Raw genomic sequence first — 22,744 nt, forward strand, 5'->3', positions numbered from 1 at the left:
AGATATAGTTACGTAACTTACCTAATTGCTACTGGTTCTGAAGATATGATTTCTCTAATTTTTTCACATGCTAGTGTACAGATATATGCCACAACATATATTTCCTGCCAGCTGAGATTAGGCTCTGTTCTTATTAAGACAACATATGTAAAAATTACAAGGAACACCATGTAACCAATCTGGAAAAAAGGTATACACAAAAAATAATTTTTCTGAAGTCCTGGTGATGTTTTAAGGAAAGCTGGAGAATATTCAGTAATGTTTTAAGGAATAACAGTTTCAGGAGTGGGATTAAAACTCAGGATGAAAGGATTTGCAGATGACATTTCTATTTTCAGTGAAAGTGAGGAACAGTTGGCTCTGAGCACTATGGGACTTAACTACTGTGGTCATCAGTCCGAAGAACAGTTGAGAGACCTATTAAACTGATGAAGAGTCTAATGAACAAACACTATAGATTGAGAATAAGCCATAGAAATATGAAAGTAATGTGGGATATTGAAAATGAGATTGGCAATGAACTTACTGTAAAAGTTGGAGGGCACAAAGTAAATGAAGCAAAAGATTTCTGCTACTGAAGTTGCAACATGAGGTCTTGTAGGAGGTCTGCGACCATAAGGTGAATTGAGAGCATTTTTTTATGTCCCTGCTGAATGAGTCACATGAAATAAACAGATCACTTGTTGTTCAACAACTTATATTTGATGCATTTCACATGTAGCCCATCTTCAGAATGATGTACAAAGTCTTCATACAAAGTAGCATCACATGCATATGTCCTCACCTCCACTACTCAAGTAATGGCAAGTAATGTTACAAAACATACCTATCAAAATGTGTCACCAGGTGGTGTGGTTGTATTGATGACTCACCATTAATTGACGACTGATGGTGAGGATGTACTATTATGATGCTATAATTTGTAGGAAGACATTTTGTTGACCTTCAGCAGATAGGCTACATCTGCAACGCATCAAATATAGATTGTTGAACAACAAGTGACCTGTTCATTTGGAGTGACACATTCAGCACTGATATAAGCAACAATGATATAAGAAGAAGACTATCACAGGTAAGCAAGGCATTCCTCACAGAAAGAACCCTACAGTATGAAACATAGGTCGTGACTTTAGGAAAAAAATTTCTGAAGATGTATGTTTGGAGCACAGCATTTTGAGTCATGACTGTAAGGTGATGAGGAAAGAAGAGAACCAAAGTATTTGAGATGTGGTACAACAGAAGTATGTTGAAAATTAGATGAACTAGTATAAGAAATGAGGAGGTTCTCCAAAGAACAGGTGAGGAGAGGAACAAGCCCACCAACCATGAACAGTACCTACATACTAATAACTGTCATCCTGTCCACACGAAGAAGTGACTCCTATATAGTAGATAGCACACCTGCAATGCTAAGAATTCCTTTGCCCAGTATGCTGGTCTCACTATGGCCCTCACAGGCAGACAATACCCCAAAAAACTGTCGGCAAGCAATTCCCCATGCCATATCCCCACACAATCCCACCGTCCCAACAACTCGCTCCAAATGAGCACTTGCCACTCATCACCCAATATCATACCATCATAGAACAACTGAACCCTGTCCTTTGCCAGGACTTCAGCTATCTATCACTGTGTCTGGAAATGAGGGACAACCTATTTGCAGTTCTCCCTGTCACTCGTAAAGTAGTGTTCTGCCACCCATCTACCCTACACAATTGCTTGGTCTATCACTAAGCCACTTTACTCCTGACCCCATGCCACATGGGTCATAGCCCTGTGTTAAAGACCCAGGCCCGAGACATGTCCGACTCATCCACCAAACACATCCTACTCCAGTCTCATAACAGGCTTATCCTATCCCACCAGGGGCAGGGCCACCTGTGAAACCAGTCATGTCATATGCCAGCTCTGCTGCAGTTTCTGCACAGCAGTTAATGTGGGCTTGACCACCAGGCACCAACCAACTGTCCACACAAATGAATGGCCACCACCAAACTGGGACCAGGAGTAGAGTTTACTACACAGTGGCAGAAGACACTGCTCAGCACAGCATGCTTGATTTCAATGACTGTTTCACAATCTATAGACTCTGGATCTTTCCTCCAGCTTTAACTTTTCTGCAGTGCATAGTGGGAGCTATCCTTGCAGCATATCCTTTGTTCATGTAATCCTCTTGGCCTCAATATCCTCTTGCATCTACAGCCTCTTCCTCATCATCTCCCATTCCCCTGTTTTGTCAGGCCCTCCCAATCTGCCCTCCCACATCATGGTCATTGTGTGGTGCATGAGCTCACCAGTTCTGGTGTTCGTGTGTCACACACTGCACCTGCTGCCTCTCCTACCTCATTGCTATCTCACACATCTTCTGCCTCCCTCTGTGCCACCGGCCATTCTTTCTCAACTCTTTGCCCACTCTCTGCCTTTTTTGTTCCCTCACATACTACCCAGGAATTTTTTCATCTGGGAGGAAACCGGAAAAACCTAGGAATTTTTTAGAATTCCAGGGATTTTTCACTGTTTTAGTCTTCAGTTAATTTTTTGCAATTTTGACTGGTGAGAACTGAAACAGCAAAATGTGTCAAAGGCTTTAGAACAAAGACTGAGGAATTCTTCATAAAAGTTAACTGCTGCTGACGAGTGTGATGTCACAATTGTTTCCATTAAGTTTGCTTGAGCAGTTGCCCGTGGGCTCACACGCAAGCACAGTTGAGGTGTGTATGGGCAGTACCTTCTCCTGCTTTGGCTACTCGAATTGTGGCTGTTAGCTGTATTAGCAGTAGTAACAGGCAGCCAGATGCTACCTGAAAACATTTTTCTGGCATGCCCAAGATGCTAGATTAGCGCACGCGCTTAGCAGTCTAGGTTGTAGTGGAGAAGGGGTTAGTTTCCACGTAAGCCATGTTTACATTCAGAGATTTTGCTTTTCCTCTTCGAGTACTTTTCTCACATCAAATGAAAACAAAACCAATTTTTGTGGTTGGGAGTTATCAAGTGAATTAAAATAAATTCACATAATTACAGAAGGGTAACATATGTTATTAGTTTCAGTTTTCTGATTTTATTTTATTTCCACATTTTTTACAGTCAGTGGCCTTGCAGAACAACAAAGTTATTTTTGTCAGTTTGCTAACTAAATGTGCCTTTTATTAATCTTTTCCCCAGAGGCAGTCAATTTATAAGAAGAGAAGTGTTTCATTCTGCACTGTTCACTGAATTTCAAGTGCACATTTTCATCATTTCGCATGTATGGCATTATGCCATAATAAAGAACCAAATATGAGATAATATAATATTGTCACTACAAGAAAATTTTCATCCCAAAAACCACACTGAAAAGCTTAATATCAGGTTGGGGCCCAATTCACTGTGAATCTGGATGTATGAATGTGCACTTTAAGCTGAATTATGCATTTTAGTATGGTTTACGAAACTGCCAAACTCTTGGAGTATTCTGTTTCTTTTACGATGTTATGTAAGATTTCTTAATACAATGTATGTACGAACATATGGGCTTCCTATGTTGGTGCTCTCTAGCAACTGCTAAAATGAAGTTATTTCTAACAGGTGATGGGAAAATATAGCGAATTGTGCTTTGAAATGCATTAGTTCTAAGTAAATGTCTTTTTACTCAAGATGAATTATGTTACATGTGCAAATGTGCAATGAATTTCTTAAATCACAGAGCATTTGACTCTCATTTAAAACTTAACACATTGAGGACTAGTGACTAAGAAGAATTTTAAGCCCAGAAGACCAGACATTGGTGTCATTATTTAAAATTTTACTGGCACATTTGTGTGATGTATCTTAAAGTGTAACACATGCAAAAAGACCAATATTATATGTGAAAGCTTAGCTTTTCTTGTAGCCTATTGATCTTCAAGACCAGTATTATATGTGGAAGCTTTAACTTTTCTTGTAGCTACACTACTTACATGAAATTAAACCATAAACTTTTCCTATTAATGTGTTCACACCACTTAACAAATGTTTCTATTGGCTGTCTACATCACGTGTCCTATGCTCTGAATATCTGCTGTCATTGGCTGGTGAGAACAGGTGACATGGCTTACAAAAGCGAATTTCAGTCTCGATTTCAAAGCTGTGGAAACTAACGTACAGTTTCAAATCTATACTTTTGTAAAACGAATACAAAAATACGCAGCGTGTTTTAATATGAAAATATGCAGCATAGATGTTGCTGCACACCACAGATCTTTCCAAAACTTTTTTTTTTTTTTTTTTTGGCCAAGTTTTTTTGTTCTCTGAAGTTTCAAGCTGGTGTATGAAACCTTTGACATTCAAAGGATTGATATTTTTACAGCTCCAAAGGAAAGTATACTGCCACTCATCATGGAAGAAGTGTATTTTTTACCTTGGAAGAAGTGTATTTTGACGTGGGAAAAGTGCGTTTTTAACCAGGAAATCAGAGTTCCCCCCCCCCCCCCCCCCCCCCTTGTCCGCATATACACCTAGGTCACCCAGGTGTGTGTGTGTGTGTGTGTGTGTGTGTGTGTGTGTGTGTGTGTGTGTGTGTGTGTGTGTGTACTCTAGCTTGAGAGCTATTAAAAGAAAAGGATTTGCCCAAAACATAGCATATTTTTTAGTTCTCTTTGTATGGCTGTTGAGTTGTTTCCTTTATTCCTAAGTTATTTACAATCTGCTAGAAACCATATCAAACTTTTAATAAAGATTAGTTGTTAAATCATCCATCAGTCATTACAAGTCCTTTTTCCTTCATGTTTGCTTCAGCTTAAGTAATGCTCTGTGCATGTGGAAAACACCAAGTTGGTCCACAATTGTCATCCACACTAAACTTGGGTAAGTTATTTCACAGGTTGGAGAAAGGCAACATTGTACCACCTCCAACAGGAGCATCTCTAATAAGATACTGCAATGTTCAAATAAATCTTCAAGTTGAGACTCTTTATTATTTTCATTGTCCAACATGCTCTTTTCAGTGCTTGTACTTAAATGTGATCTGAACTTTTCAGTAAAAACTAGTGTGTGACACCAGGTGGTAATAACCAGCTCGAACAACACTAGATTTACTATGAATATTTCAATAGAAGAGTCTGGTCCTGGCAGCTGGAGATGGCAGTCATGTGTGCATGAGGTGTGTGAATGAATGTGTGTATGTTTCCTTTTCTGATGAAGGCTTTGGCTGATAGCTAATATGTAAGTGTCTTTTTGTTGTGCCTCTCTGCAACTCTGTGTGTCATCTTTATGGTGAATAGCAATCTTACCTTTTCTGTATGTTATTGAGCAGGAGATTTTGTTATATTGCCTATGCCCAACAACATGCTTGAATAAATTTTCCTTTTCCTATCTTTTCCAGAAGGTAGGCTGTCTGTTAACTTTTCTGCTGATTAGCTTGACAGTGAATAATAATTACAAATTGCTAGGAGTATAAAAAAGGAAGGGAGAGAAAAGATAACCACCCACCAACAGATGAATAGTGGGTGGTGTATAATAACAAATCATTTTTTATCTTGGGCTCTAATTTCAGCTTACACATATTCAGCCCTGCCCAACATGCACACACACACACACACACACACACACACACACACACACACACACACACCTATGCTCCCATAAATATTTTAAATTTATTAATACATACCGAATGTGCCCAGAATTTTGTTATTGGAGCTGTGTAGAATTCATAAAGCTTTTTCTGCATTCTAAGTGGTCTGTTATTTTTAATTTCATAGAAATCTAAGGGCATGTGAAAAATCTGGCTTGAATCATCTCCTTCAGCAAGTACTTTTCCGTTTTCTTGGACAACTGTGTCTCTCATTGCTACACTGTCATGAGCTATTAAAGCCTGGAAAAAAGGATAAATACATCAGTTTTATGAATATAGTATTTGAAACATCAATAAATTTGTAAGTAGATGTTTCTGATGAAATCATACCTACTTTAAAAATGATCAAAACTGGAGAATCAATTGCAGGTGCTATTGCATGGACTGAGTGAGTCTCTGCTTACAAAGATATTAATCTGTGAGTAGCCATATAGGATGTAATAAAATATCAGAAGGTAATACCAACAGTAAAATGAAAAGATCTCTAATACTCCACTTTCCAATAGTACAGGGTATTGTATATAAGATAAATTGGTAGTATAAAGGGCAGAGCACTGGCACTTAATGCAAAACAGTCTGCAGTGAGTACTGCAATATTGCCATTTCTTTCATAAGACCAGGTTTTACTGATTTTCAAGTGTCATGTGCAGAGAGAGAGAGAGAGAGAGAGAGAGAGAGAGAGAAAGTGTGTGTGTGAGTGTGTGTGTGGGGGGGGGGGTGTTCCTTTCATTAGGTGTTTTCTATATAAGGACATTCTATGGTAGGGTGAAAAGTGGATAAATACATTATTTCACATCCACATCTCAAAAATGAGAGAAATATTGAGCTTTGGTTTTGGCACTTGATTGTATATGCCATCTAGTGATGTATGTGTATATTAAGAAAGTATAACAGCGGTTCTGACTGAGTGTAGCCTAGTGCGGGGCTGGAAACACCTGAAGACTGTTGTTGCAGATATATAAGCTGATAGATGGAAATTTGGACATTGCGTTCCTCCTTTATGCTTATGCTTGTAGGTAAAGTGTAAAGAGAAGTCTCACTTAACAAAATATGTGAAAGTTTCCTACAAAGCCTGCATTAATCAGTATGGAGAGCCCCTGAGAGATGCATTTATCAGTAGCAGTGTGAAAAATTCACGGGTAGCAATTGCAGGGATTGGGGCTGTAGCCCAATGGTTCCATGAAAAGGTGAAACATTTTGTGGGAATTTGTTGCCTGCTGCTGATAGAACGTCAGTTTATCACAAAGAATAATTGAAAGTTAATAAATGATATTTCAGTAATGTGGGAAATTCAATAGCCACAATGTTCTTAGATTCACATGCTTAACTACTTAGTCGTCTTTGTGAGAGAGATCACAGATATGTAAATTGGAATGTTAGCTACTACTGCAATCACAGCAGAGGAGGAAAAGAGCTTCATTTAGGGGTTAGAAGCCTCACCACAATGTCATAGCATTGTGTGGAAGAACATATACTGACAATTGCCAGCACTGAGGACTCGGCACATCCTTGCCACATATAACACATTGCAAATGATCATGCTGGTCGCTCGATACTATACTGGGTGACTTCTTCAGATGAGCAATCAAGAAGAACAAATTTTGCAATCCTCTGCTTAAAGTTACTTTGTCAGTATTGAGAGGGCACATTATTGTTTGGTTAAAAGTTTAAAAATAGATCTGGTTGAGAAGATATTGTGAGAATGAGCACGAGAATACAGTGTGCACATTTATTGTGTTGACACATTTGGTTGACAATGAATGCATCTAAAGTCAGCAGACAAACATAAAACTTCTCTATTTGGGATAGCTGTAAGGTAATGTATTTATGTTCTTTGTTAGTGAAAATATAGCTTTATGAAATCACCTAATAGTCTATAAAGTAAAGACGAATGCATCAGCAGTAGACTTGCACATAACATTTGAAAATAGGTATTTTAATATAAAATCCAACCTTCCAGTTTTTCATTTCTTGGCCATCTTTTACGTTTTCTAATCAGTAATTAGTGTTCCACTCTTTTGCTACACAGACTTTGTGCTTGTGTGAAATATATATAATAAAATTCTAAGACTGTAAGTTTTTCATTATTAAAATATCAAAAGTGTACAAATTACACTCATGTAGCAAAAGACCATACTCAACAAAGTCATATGGGCAGTATCAGCATAAAGATGGAATGATAAAGCTCAAGTTTGATGCATTCAAGAATGATGTAAAGATACACAAAAATGGGAGCCATAATGGAAGGTAGGACATATCCTTAAGACCTGTGCATACTTCAATCCACCCATTCAATATAACACAATATTTTTTAAATTAAATACTAGCAGTTCAGTCTTAATGAAGTAAAGCACTACTTATTGTAAGCAAAAATGGATGAGGTATGAAAGTGGTGACATGTGATGAATTCTTATTATTCAAAATGGTTATTTAAGATACTTCTTAAATTTAGATATGGAAAATAAAATCTTCAAGCTGGAGTACCTAATGAAAATCCTGTTTAATAATGTGATTGGCATAGGTTCTGCAGCAACAAAAGAGACCACATTCAGTCACTAATTTTGTAAAGTGTCTGAATGTAAGAATTAAAGTTATTCCTTTAAATTAGGTGCCAAAATGTGCAGTTGCATGGACCACTAAGAAATATGAAGGAACAAAGAAACTGCTGGGAGGAATCAATACCTCTGTGAAAGAAATAAGACTGATTGCATTACTAAGAACCTTTTGTTGTGGCATATCAATCTCCGGTTGCTTTTCCACCTTGGACTGTATTTTTATGCTGGTCCAAGTTTCAAGACAGTTGATTTGTGGCATTTAATATGAAGTTCATCTCAGATGTATAGCACTGCCAGAAGGCAAACGGGGTAGAACTTCAGTGCAGGTGCAGCTACATGCACAACAAAATGCAGAAACGTTTTGAGTAATGAATGCGGATGTGTAATTCAAATGGACCTGTCTTAGAAGACAACCACCACTAACTGAACACATGTGGTGAGTACACAGATTTACATCAAATCTTATTCCCTAGTAGTAGTAAATGAAAACGTTAAGCACAGCTGAAGCATGTACATGCTTCTGTGATGTGAATCACAGAAGCCATGATTTTATTTACTGATTTCTGTTAAGTGCAACAGCTACTAAGCAAGACGATGTAATAGTAATTAATATCATGTGTAAAATGTTGATGTTAAAATCTATGACTAAAATGAGAACAAAAGGAAAATAATTATATTAATATTGTTAACAGTATAGAGGCACATTGGGATCACCTAAATATGGTTAGTTAATCGTGCCCATCTCCAGCAATTTCCTAATACTTATGAATGCATATGGGATGTGCAGATATTGACAATGAGGCTAGTTAAGTCACCTGGTGAAGTGGTGACACTATGTTCCATCATTTCATGCTTGAAAGTTAGGTTTCAAAGACTTGTAACAGGAATGAAATTTCATAGATTTTAAGGTGGTAAATATATGCTAACAGTGTTAACCAGAGTGTTTTAAAAATGTAAATTGTTTAGACTATGAATAAGCATTATAGTAACAGTACATAGCATTAAGGTTATTACCTGAGTATTGTATTGCTAAAGTGTTATTTTTTTCTCAGTGTACGTGACTAAATTTCAAAACTGAAAACTGAACTACTCAAATTATTATATTACAATTTTTGTGTAATAACAGGTCTTGTCCACTTGAACATAAAAGCCATTGCTGAGTGAATGAATACATGAATGAATGGATACAAGAATAGTTAATGTGTAGGTGAAAAACAAGGGTTCTGGTTGGTTAAAAATTTATTGATGAATCCAAGCATGATGGAGAGAGAGAGAGAGAGAGAGAGAGAGAGAGAGAGAGAGAGAGAGAGAGAGTTGGGAGGCTGGAGAGGACAGTCATTGAGTGGACAGGGGCAAAATAAATGGAATTGTACATGGCAATGGAGAGACTGTAGAATGATGGGGAATGGGGCTAGAATTACAATTAGTTGAACAATAAAAATCGAGATACTTTGCTGGAGACTGCAGAGCTTCTGTAGCCATAAAGAGGCAGTGAGAACAATAAGCTTCCTGCTATTACACAACAGTAATTTCCTTTCTCATTCCCAGTGAGTTTCAAAGGAATGCAACCATGCCTATGACAAACTGAAATTCACCATTGAAAGTTTCATGCTGCAAGTACCCACATCACTTTCTATAGCTTGTTAGAGCTGTCCTGGTATAATCTGAATATAAGTAAATATTAAATTTATTTGGTTAAATATGACTTTCAATGATGTGAATATTTTCATTATTTTATATATTTCAAATTAAATCGAGCTTCATAATAACTATTCTTAATCTTCTATACTTATTCTATACAGACAATGAGCTAAATGGCATCACAGTACACAACAAAAGCAAGAAAATATGTGAGCAAAGAAATAAGAAGATTAAATGAGCAACAGAAAATTACTGAGAAAAAGTGAAAGATTATTTTTTTTACAGGAAACCAACAAATATGTACATCAATTTACAGAACATGTTCTTTCAGAGAATAATTCTCAGTGCAAAGCCAAGGAGAACAGTAAACTGCAGGTGGCAGGATCACAGAAAGGAAGTATCAAAACTGATACTTATCTCACTCTTCATTCTACATTTCACTAGCAACATTGTAATCAAAATTCCACAAAGCAAGATTCATGTTTGAATTTTCATCCAGCATTCATATTCAGAGTGATATCATGGTTTTACTTCATTATTCTTATATTTTTCTCTACGTGGAAACCTATGAATGATGAACAGCTGATGGTGTGGGGATTTCTTTCTTTTTATCTCCACTAGTATGCTTTTAGTTGATTAATTTTTTGCTCATCAACAACTTGGCACTTGGATTACCCAGACTCAGTTTGCACAGTTAGTTTAACATAAATTATCAATATGATGAAAGCAACAGCCTAATAAAATTCACACAATAAGACTATTCTTCTGTGTTTCATGGAAACTATAATTGATAATACTTTAAGAATGCTCTGGTTTTATTATAGCAGATGTAAGATTTATGTTATGCTACTGACAGTATCATTTTGATTAAATATCTGAAAGTATAGTATTCACCTGAACTTAGAAAAAAGTATTTGCAGCATGTATTGATCCTTAGAACAAAGGTAAAAAAATGTGCTAAGCTGTGTTAAAGACAATCTGGGTCTTTAGAAATCAGGTTTCAATATGGTGTGTCTTATCTGGGACAAACTTTGTTGTTGTGTCTGGATCCTACTCCAGCTACTGCCAGGTCTGGCTGCTGATGAGTCCTCTCCATTTGGCTCGGTTCTCCCACCACTTTTCTTCCTCCACTTGCTGCCAGGTCACACCTCTCCTTTCTACAGATATTCTCACTCCTGTTTTCCACCATGGTCTTGGCCACTCTCTAGGTCTTTTTCCATCCATCTTTAGTTCTTCCATAATTTTGGGAAGTCTCTGCCCATGCATCCTCTTAACATGTCCATACCATCTTAATCTCTTTTTTTATTTCCTCTCTCATACTTTCCTGTTTAAAGTCCTTTCTAATATCTACATTCGTTACTCTGTCCATTCTTGTTTTTCCCTTAACTGCTCTGAGAAATTTCATTTCCCCTTCCTGCGGTCTGCTCCAGTCCCTTTCCATGTTTCCATGTTTCTCCTCCTTAGGTGACAATAGGGAAGTAATAACTCTTATACATAAGGAGTTTTGCTTTTTCTGAAAGTTCATTGTTCCAAATCTGGTGTTTGATTGTTTGATAGAAATTGTCTTCCTTCTGTAACCTCCTATTAATTTCGTTGGTTATTCTCCCCTCACTAGATATTTCACTCCCTAAATAAGGGAAACTGTCTACCACTTTGAGGGGTTCTCCATTCAAAGTAATATTTCCATTGATCCCTTTGTCTCTTCCAAATACCATTACTTCACTCTTATCGTTACTTATTTTTAATTCACACCTTTTCATTATTTCCTTCCACGCATCAAGTTGCAACTGTACATCTACCTTGTCATCACCCCATATTACCACATCATCTGCAAAAATCATCTTTTTGTCTTTTTCTTTTACTATGTCTTTAACTTCCCTATTCATTCCCTCCATCACAACATTAAAAAGTGCAAGAGACAGATTACTTCCTTGTTTAAGTCCTTGTCTTATTTTGAAGTATCCAGAGTTCCCCAGTGGTGTTGTAATTCTACATTTGTATCTGCTATACATTGTCTTTATTACATTAATGCATCCATCTTCTATACCTATCTTCTTCATTTCTTCACAGAGCCTTTCCCTGTTAATTGAGTTATGTGCCTTTTCTGTGACTATAAAAACCATTATCACCCTACAGTTTTTTTAATGATTTTTGCACTAAAAGCAAGTCTCATTATCAAAAATCATAGCACATAATACTCACTGATAGTAAAATTTTTATTTTAATGATAATGAAATCTTGATTTAGAATATCCCCTTTAGTTTCTAAAAGCACTCCTAACCATTTCACTCTCCTTTTTATCTGTTTTTGTTGTCCATTAATTCACTGTCTTCAACTACCCTAGACATAAAAACTCATTAATTATCTCTATAACTGCATTGTTAATTTTTATAACTTTTTTAGTGTTTCAGTTAGACATTATTTTAGTCTTGTTGTTGTGGTCTTCAATCTAAAAGCTGTGCAGTTCTCCATGCTAGTATGTCCCCTGCAAGCCTCTTCAACTCTGAATATTTACTGCAATCTACATCCATTTGAGTCCACTTGTTGTATTCACATCTTGGTCTCCCTATACAATTCTTACCTCTACGTTTCCCTCCATCATCAGATTGACAATTCCTTGATGCCTCCGTTATGTCCCATCAACGTATCCTTTCTTTTAGTCAAGTTGTGCCCTAAATTTATTTTTCCTCAATTTGTTTCAGTACATCCTCAGTTATTTGGTCTACCCCTTTAATCTTCAACATTCTTCTATTCACTTCTTGTCTGAGCTGTTTACTGCCTATGTTTCACTTCCATATAAGTCTGCACTCCAGACAAATACCTCCATAAAAGTCTTACTGTAACTGATTTTCAGGTCTGCTTTCAAACTTGTCTTAATAAGTTCTTCCATTTACTGTTGAAGTAAATATGCATTAGTAGGAAACATAAAAATGACATAATCAAAATGGGGGTGGTTGAGATAGATTCCATTAACCATTACTTTTTAATTTTCCAAAATTAAGGATGGTACAACTTCCTCAAAGGCTACATCTACATCTGCATCTACATACATGCTCTGCCAGCCATTGTGATATGAAATGGCAGAGGGTACTTATCATGGTACTACATGTTACCATTTCTTCCTGTTCCAGTCGTATAATAAGTTCTGAAAGGATGGATGCTTAATTATCCCTGTGCATGCTGTAATTAGTTTTATCTTATCTTCATTGCCCCCATGGAAGTGACAGATATAGAGACAAGGGATATCTCTAGATTCTTCACTTAGTGCTGGGACCTGAATCTTTTGAAGTAGGCTTCTGCATGATAGTTGATGTTTGTCTTCAGTCATCTGCCAACTCAGATTTTTCTACATTTCTGTAATGCTGTCTCATGAATCAAACATGTGACCATTCATGCAACCGTCTTTCTATATATTAAGTGTCCCTTGTTAATACTGTGTGACATGGATCACACACTTGAGCAATATTCTAAGATGGGATGCACAAGTGATTTGTAAGCAGCCTCCTTTGTAAACTAATTGCATTTTCCCAGTATCCTACTAATGAACCAAAGTCTTGCTTTACAAATGTGAACATTCCATTTCATGTCCCCACAAACTGGTACACCCAGGTGCTTGTATGTGTTGACTGATTACGTTCGAGAGTTGTGGAGGTTGTAGTCATAGGATGCTGTTGTTCTGCATTTTGTGAAGTGACTAACTTAACATTTCTGAACATTTAAAACAAGTTGTCAGTCTTTGCAAGGTTCTGAACTCTTATAAAGACCTGATAGGAGAGTTCTGCAGCTTTTTTTAGATAGTACTACACTACAGATAACTGCTTCACTTGTAAAAAGTCTGAAGTTACTTTTAATATCATCTGCCAGGTCGCTAATCTACAATATGAGTAACAAGGGACCCAAAACACCACCTTGGGGCATGCCTGAAGCTTATTCTACATCTGTCGCCATCTCTCCATCGAAGATTTCATGCTGTGTCCTCCCTACCAAGAAATGCACAATCCAGTTACAAATTTGCTTGGTACTCCACATAAATGCACCTTTGCTAATAATTCTTAACATGGTACCAAGTCAGATACTTTTTGGAAGTCAAGAAATATTGCATCCACTTGATTGTCTTCATCCACAGCATTCATAATGTCATGTCATGTGAAAAAACCACAAGTTGGGTTTCACAAGATGGATGTTATCAAAATAGAGTAGTTCATTCTTTTCAAGATACCATATAATGTTTGAGTTTGGAGTATGCTCTAGGATTTTACAACAGATGAGGTAAAGTAGTAGTAGTGAATGCTGTACTTCATTCCTCTTACTGGGCACAGTATTTAGTTCAAGTGATCTATGGTGTATTACAGTTAAAATGGGAGCTAACTCAATTGCAAATTTGCACAGAATCTGACAGAGATTCATGGATCCTTGTGGAGTCTTGTTTAATTATTGTGTTGTAGCTGTTTCTCAATGCCATTGACATTAATATCAATGTCACCAAGCTTTGCAGTTGTGTGAGAAGTAGTGTGCATCAACACTCCACGATCTTCTTCTGTAAAGGAACCTTTGGGAATGGTATTCAGCATTTCCGGTTTTACTCCACTATCCTCAGTTTCCGTTCCTGTATCATCCATGTGTGTCTGGACACTGACTTGGTGCCACTGACAGCCTTTACATATGTTCAGGCTTTATTTGGATTTTGTGAGATCTTTTGATAAGATTCTGCTATGGTAGTCACTGAAGGCTTCAAAAATAGCCCTCTTGACAGCCAAATATATTTCATTCACCATCTCTCTATCTATATCCCCATGATTTGTTTTACACCTATTATGCAGTAATCAATATGGACATCCTCAAAGAGGTCTGATCTATTTGTTGCCATTAGATCTAATAATTTCTATAATTAGTGGGCTTCCAACCTATCTGTCCTAGGTAGTTTCAAAGAAGGTGGTTAGTAATGTTTTGCAGGATATCTTTCATGCTCACTGCTTTCAAAACTATAATTTTCTCAATTGATTGTTGGATCATTTAAGACTGCTTCTCATTCTCTTTGACTTTCTGCTCACATAAAAAAATCTATTCTAAAGGCAAAAGCACTTCAGGACATCAAAAGCTACTAAGAAAAAGTAATACAGCAGTGGTCTACAAACAGCATTCCAATGAAACATATATTGAACGGGAGAACACTATTATAAGCACATGATAGCAATCTCCTACAATTCTATACCTCTTTGTTTTAATGTATACACACTATAGACATCTATTTGCATCTCATGAGGAAGGTAAAATATATCAAAAGCTTTTAATAAAAGACACAAAAACAACACAAAGTAGCATAATCATACAGATAAAGGACAACTGTAGTACATGAGACAAGCAGGGGGGGGGGGGGGGGGGGGGGGGGGGGAGGGTGGTAGGAGGGGGACACTAAATTTCTAAAAGCAGACAGACATAGTTACACAAAACAGTAAGTATTAGCTATGTCTCCATTGTTTATATTTACTAAATTTTGAATAAGTATTTTTCTTAATAATGATTAAAACAGTTAGCCTGTATCTTGACAAAACCTGTATGACAGTTATGTAAAAAAAAAAATTAATAAAGACAAAGAAAATACAATTGTATTCAACAGAAGAATTTATAAATGCTACATTATGCCAACAGGTATGGCTCGTATATTCTTAAAACAGGTAATATGTGAAGGTGAACTCTGTGGTGCTTCAATCCATGAATGGGCTTCTGGCCTGACTGCTTGCTGAGTGCAGCCTTTTGTTCACTACTGTGCTACAAGGGGGAAAGTGGTGAGCCCATCGCCCCAGCCACATTTCACCCTGGGAAAGGTCTACGGTACTCAGTTTGATAGCAGGCTGGGTAGACCAAGGCCATCCTGGAGGGGCTGAAATGAGGAAAATTCCCCACTTCTACCCGTGATTGAATCTGGGACATCCACAGCTTGAGTTGAGCACTCTACCTACTAGACCACCACAGTTTCACTATTAAAGCAGGAGTTTACAAAATGTCTCCTAACACTTCAGGTACAGCTAAAAATATTTCTGTTATGTGACCACAAGTACACATCCTGTCAATTTACAAATAAACTGAAACATATAGTTACAGTAAAATATTTTCAGGAAGATAGTAAACATGCCTTTCAACTCTTACTGCTTTTATGTTCTTCACATATTAACTGCAGTTGTACTGGTTATTTGCCTTTTCACAATGTTTTCTCCATTGTTCATTTTATTTTTGTATCCAACAGGAACCAAATTATAACAGAAGATTTTTTAAGGTTCTACTATGGAAATAAAATTGTCAGAGCAAAAGATGAAAAGGAACAGTCAGATTCATAAATGTGGGTTACAGTGACACTTAAGTCTGAAAGTGTTTCACACATCTTGTTTTACAATCTCTTTGTATCTCTTGTATGTAAATGATTTGGGTGTAGAATGATTATTTTACAAATACCACTGTTTCTGTACTTATTTCTGTTGGTTCTTATCTTGTGCCTAGGCTTTGTTGTGGTTTGATTGTGGTTGAAAATACTGCATAGTCTGAAAAAGATTTCACTTTTCTGTGAAATATTTTTTACATAAGGGAAACATGCATTTAGTTTGCTGTTTGGAATTAGTTCCACTGTTAACTTCACATGTGTCTTGATTTCCTTTCAGAGGTCGTCAGTGGCATCCATTTGCTGTTGCTATGCTTTTAATTAGATTTCTTTCTTTCATGTAGTTCATTTCTATTTAGGAGAAGCATGTATTATCTGCTGAACATGGCACTGATTGCTAGATGGATGTGTGCTAATGGATTGCATGAGGAACTGAATGTTGATGATGGTGGCTATTGATTTTCAAAATATGTTAAATTTACTTCCTTGGAGCCCAAAAAATTGTATGTTGCTGTTTGTTTCATATAGTATAATGAATATTAAAACTTAATATGTTGTAATAACTGGAAATTTGTACCAGATTGGGTTTGCAGCACAGATCTCCTGCTTGTTGCGAGCAGTCATCTTGACTAATCAGGAGATGCAGGGATGCCTCCTGAACTGATCCAAGTATTCAGTGTCACAGATGTTCTCTTCCCATTTTTTGAACAAACAATCACAAGATCTTCCTTGGAGAATAGCACCTCAGTGGAACTGTTATGACTGAGAACCATACTTTACCTGCCATAGTGATTATACATTCATTTCAAAAAGTCCATAGAAATGGAGGGAATGGAATCATTGGGATTCTAATCTGTCCTGATGCTGGATGTGTAATATAATCATCATGTTACAAATGAAAATATGTGCCAGAGCAATACTTGAAACAGGGCCTTCTGCTTCTCATGTGCAGTTGCCCAGGCCATCCAAGAAAGAGTTGGCCAGGTGTGATGTTAAAGCACATGCCCGGAAACTTAAAAAGAGGTCACAGGATCAAATCTCTAATGGACAACTGATTTTTGAGTCTACCTGTTAACCTAGCATTCACATTCCAGAGGTGTGGAAATTCACTCGTAATACACGTGGTTGAGATTCTACATTAAACTGTTGGTCCCCTTGTGCTGGTTAAATAACTGAGGTAGGTTAGGGACATACAAGTCGCTGAAGTGGCATCCAGTCGAAAGACTTGAACCAGGCCATTGAGCCACACAAAACTATTATTATCCAAGCAAGTAGTCAAGACTACCCCAAACATTCAATATAACTTATATTTTCTTCCCAACTGATGTTTTCTTAGCAAAATTTTATCGGACTGCTGTGTATGACTCTGGTGTACTCTTTAGTAGTGTAAAATAAAATTAATTCTAACAATGGAAAATCCAGGTTGGAATGTTACAGTATTATGAAAAGGACAGTTGCTAATCACCATGTAGCGGAGATGCTGAGTCGCAGATAGGCACAACAAAAAGAATGACACAAAATAAACTTTCAGCCAACAAGGCCTTTGTCAAAAATTAGATCTCACACACACACTCATGTAAATGAAATGCAACTCATACACACATAACCACAGTCTCTCTCTGGCAGCTGAAGCCACACAATGAGCAGTAGCAGCAGTGCATGATGGGAGAGGCAACTGGGTGGGGGTAAGGAGGAGACTGGGTGGGGAGGGGGAAGGGGAGGGATAGCAGCATAGGGGTGGGGGACTCTGAAATCTTGCTGGGGAGCATGCAGGGGTGAGATGAAGAGAAGTTAGAACAGCTAGGTGCAGTCAGAAAGCTATTCGAAAGTCGGGAGAGGGGTAGGGGGAGGAGAGGAGAGGGGGTAGTGGAAAGGAGAGAAGTAAAAAGACTGGATGCATTCGTGGAACAGAGGCCGTGTAGTGCTGGAATGGGAACAGGGAAGGGGTAGACGGGTGAGGACAATGACTACAAGATGGGTGAGGACAATGACAAATGAATGTTGAGGCCAGGAGAGTTACAGGAACGTAGTATATATTGCAGGGAGAATTCCCATCTGTGCAATTCAGAAAAGCTGGTGCTGGTGGGAAGGATCAATATGGGGCAGGATGTGAAGCAGCCCTTGAAATGAAGAAATGGCATCATCCTATACCAACCTATTCATGGGCCCTCTAAAGGGATCTAAACACACAGAATCCTAAACCCCTCACCTGGTACCCCTCAACTGGTTCAGATTCACTGATGGCACCTTTGTGATCTTCATCAAGGGTGAGGACACTCTATCCACATTCCTACAGAACCCCAACAGCTTCTCAACCTTTCACTTCACGTGGTCCTACTCAACCCAACAAGCCACCTTCCTAGAAGTGGACCCCATCTCAAGAACGGCATCATGAGTACCTCTGTTCATAACAAACCTACTAAGCACCAGCAGTACCTCCACTTGGACAACTGCCATCCGTTCCATACCAAGAAGTCCCTTCCATACAGCCTAGCCACCCATGGTCGTCGCATCTGCAGTGATGAGCTGTCCCTCTTAAAAATATACCGAGGATCTCATTGAGGCCTTTACAGACTATAATTATCTTTCCAACCTTGTACAAAAGCAGATCTTCCTTACCTTATCTTTCCAGTCACCCACCACCTCCCAAAGTCTCACTCTCCGGCCAGAGAGAAGCGTTCCTCTCATATTTCAGTATCACGCAGGACTGGAGCAACTGAATTAAATTCTCTGCCATGGTTTCGACTACCTCTCATTGTGCCCTGAAATGTGAAATGTCCTGCCAACCATCCTTACCATCTTTCCCACCCCTCTCACAGTGGTATCCTGCCGTTCACCGAACCTACACAATATACTTATCCATCCCTACACAAATCCTGTTCCCAACCCCTTACCTCATGTCTCATATCTGTGTAATATACCTAGATGCATGACCTGTACCATACATCCTCTCACCAGCACCTTCTCCAGTCTGGTCACAAACATCAGCTATCCCATCAAAGGCTGGGCTACCTGTGAAACCAGTCATGTGATCTTCAATCTAAGCTGCAACCACTGTGCTGCATTCTATGTGGGCATGACTACCAACAAGCTGTCTGTTCATATGAATGGCCACCAACAAACTGTGGCCAAGAAACAACTGGACCCACTATGTGGCTGAGCATGCCACCCCACACAACATTCTTCATTTCAATGATTGCTCCACAGCCTCTGCCGTAATCATCGTTCCCACCAACACCAGATTTTTAGAATTTCCATAACCCTCCTGGCCTCAAACTTCATTAGTCATAGTCCACACCCATCTAACCCCTTCTCTGTGCCCATTCCAGCACTACACAGCCCTCTATTCCATCAATGCACCCAGTCTTTTTACTTCTCTCCTTTTCTGCTTATTTTGTGATTGTCTTTTTGTTGTGCCTATCTGTGATTCACAGCATCTCTGCTGTGTGGTGAATAGTACTATCTTTTCATAATATTGTTATAAAATTAACTCTTTGAGATTGACTTTGTGGCCCAAGCTGTTTCTATTACCACTACAGAGCTGATAGAGAAGCTTTCTTTGTATATTTTAAGTTATGGTATAAATATGCATTGCTTTATTTTTCATATGAATGATGGTCTTCTTCTCATTATTAATAAACAATAGATAAGTATCTTTTAAGAGGGAATTTGTGTGAATGTTCTTTTGTAGTGTTTGTTCATCTATTATTCTGTAGTGTTACTGGCTGAGAAAGACTTAAGCACCTCTCTGATGTCTCTGGTTATTTCAAGATAACAGTTGTTTCTCCTTCAAATAATTTTGAGATTACTGTAACATTTTCCCTTAGCTTTCAATTCTTTCTGTGTTACTTTTGGATCTTTTGTGATCTGTAGTTTCTATATTTATTTCTGTTATTTTTGCTGTTCATACTTACACCGAAATGAAGAGAGTTGCATATCACATACTTTAAGCTTTTTTTACCAGCAAGGTGTCCTCTCTTGGATGGACAATAACTGTGTCATTAACAAATCTGATGTAAGTTTACATGGTTTTGTTGTCTCTCTTCTGGCTGTTCTAAGTTTTTTTGTCTAAGTATACATATAAATCTGAAATATTACTTTAAAATATTCAGTAACCACATTCACAACACTATTCAGCTTTAATTATAACAGTTTCCTTCCCAGTACATCTTTCTTTCTGTGATGCTGTCTGAATTTTGTGTTAGTTAGATAGTTTGTGTCATCATCATCTGTACTTATGAATCTGGTAAAAATTTATCAACATAAAAATAAATCTTTGGATATTTCACGTAGTCATCAAGGCAAAGCAACTGAACTTAACTGAAGAGTAACAAACCTTTGTAATCATTTCCAGAGTGAACATAAAATGCTTAATGAGAAAGTTGAAGGGAGTCAATTAAATTTTTCAAAAATGTGGAGTAATTCCAAGACCTCCTCTAAATGGACTGACTTTAAGTTTATTGACATTTGTATGTTCCGAATAAAACACTATCCCTTTTGTATTCTGATGCATAGCTCAGATGTAATCTTTGTTTCATAACTTGGAAGTAGTCTTTGTTCAGTTGATGTACTGCATATAGGTATCTGTAGTTTTGTTTGAGGTTCATATGGCTTTGATGTACATTCTAAAAAGACATGTTGATGAGATTATATATACTTTAATATGCAATGATATTAAGTTCACATTTATCTTTATTCTGTAACAGAGAACTTTTGTTGGTCATGCAGGGGGGGGGGTGGGGGGGTGTATGTGTCATTTATTTATTTTGTTTTTGTGTAATATTGACTTCATTTTGCTTTTCCTGTGTTTGTTTCTTTTTGTTTGTTATTCTAATGAAATATTGTTCTTGCTTATCTATTCGTTTTGATGTGTATTACATGCAGACCTTGTTACACTACCCATAGTGCTCAGAGCCATTTGAACCTTGTTACACTAAACGGAATAATATGAAACACACAGGGTCAGTAAAAAGCAAACATGGTATATGGGTGGGTGTAGTAAACCATTTTCATTCACATTAAAATACGGTCATAAACTTCACACATCATACATCGAAAACAATTAAAATAATGTTAAATGACTGACCACAAAAAGTGAGCAGTGGAGATGTGTACAATGAAAATTACTAGTAGAAAGAGGAAAACAACTAAATAGAACAGCCTGGAGTGGAGAAGTAATTGTGAATACAGTGAAAATTAAATGCTATTGGTGCTCAGCATTTTATGTAGGCATGAGCACCAATCAGATGTCCACCTGAATGATTTCCTCCTGCCAAACTGTGACCAAGAGTAGTTGTGCTGGAAGATGTTTCTGAACCCAATCTTGATTTCAGTGACTGCTTCACAACATGTGGTATCTTGATCCTTCCCCAGAACACTAGCTTCTTTGAATTACATAGATGGGGGTAGTCCTTACAACACATCCTTCAGTCCATAATCCTCCTGGCATCAATCTCTGCAAACCCCCTGCCCTATACCCACTTCCACTCTATCCCAAATGCAACCTGTTCCAGTACTTCTTCCATACAAACTTCCCTTCCTGCATTTGAGAGAGAGAGAGAGAGAGAGAGAGAGAGAGAGAGAGAGAGAGAGAGAGAGGGGGGGGGGGGGGGGTGTACTCTTTTCTTTTCAGTATCCGGCTTCTGTTTGTATCCTTGTGCAACAACTAATGTGTACACAAGTATATGAAGTTGTGTTTTTGGGGAATAATCACTTATTAAGAAGAAAGTGGATAAATTATTGTAACAATGCTGCATATGGTCTGTGACTCTGACATCTTCACTATCAAAGATTATATGGTTACACATGGATTTGAAGGCCTGGGGCTCAATCCTGTCATATACCTATGATTCTGTTGTTGCTGTGCGAGTTAAGTCTTTCACTTTTGGCAATGTATTACAGATGCCAAAAATTATCAAGCTGCCCAATGTCTGCAGTTTAACATTAAACTGTACATCCCAATTCCTGACAGTAACAGATGATACATATCTTGGGTAAAAGCACGCCAGTTCCAATAGGTGAGTGCAACATTGTAGTGTTCAAATCAGCCTCCATGCTGGTGATTGATTTGTTTTGTTACTCAGAGATGTGCAACACCTGAGCTCAAATATTCAGATAATTTATTAAAAATGTAGTTACTAAGTCTTTATTTCAGAAATTCTAGGAAGTTTCAACATATAATGAGATGGGAAAGGTATAAAAACTAGGATAAGAAAGAATGGAATAGAATGTAATGAAATTGTCTTATAACATGTTCTACTTCATTGATGATCTCATCCTGGATCTGTGGAACAAAAAGTGTATCTACGTCTCTTTCCATCTATCTCCATTGTCTTCAGTTTTGTGTAGCTATGATTTTTCATATTCAGACATTCATTAAAGAATGGAATAATTTTATGTACCAGAAACAGTTTGGTAACTTGTTTATCAGGAAGATTCTAACCATCACATGCATATCAACATGCTGGATTATGCTGGATTAAGCATCAAATTTGTGTGTCTCATCTCATGGAGTGCAGGTACTAGACTTCTATGAGTAACCTGTCACATAGACATGTTATGTCACTCAGCCCTCACACATGATGC

General features: G+C 37.6%; 1 protein-coding gene across 1 annotated transcript in view; it reads right to left on the reverse strand.

The window, feature by feature from the left end:
• Window positions 1-22,744, reverse strand: part of LOC126482069 (transient receptor potential cation channel trpm) — a 177,462-nt gene that overhangs the window by 6,051 nt on the left and 148,667 nt on the right. Inside the window, exons 15-16 of the mRNA XM_050106045.1 lie at window positions 5,627-5,830; window positions 22-179 (exon numbers count right to left, since the gene is read on the reverse strand). Coding sequence (XP_049962002.1) covers window positions 22-179; window positions 5,627-5,830 — 362 coding nt within the window. The remainder of the gene's footprint in view (window positions 1-21; window positions 180-5,626; window positions 5,831-22,744) is intronic.

The sequence above is a fragment of the Schistocerca serialis genome, chromosome 5 (genome assembly GCF_023864345.2).
Source record: "Schistocerca serialis cubense isolate TAMUIC-IGC-003099 chromosome 5, iqSchSeri2.2, whole genome shotgun sequence".
NCBI lineage: Eukaryota > Metazoa > Arthropoda > Insecta > Orthoptera > Acrididae > Schistocerca > Schistocerca serialis.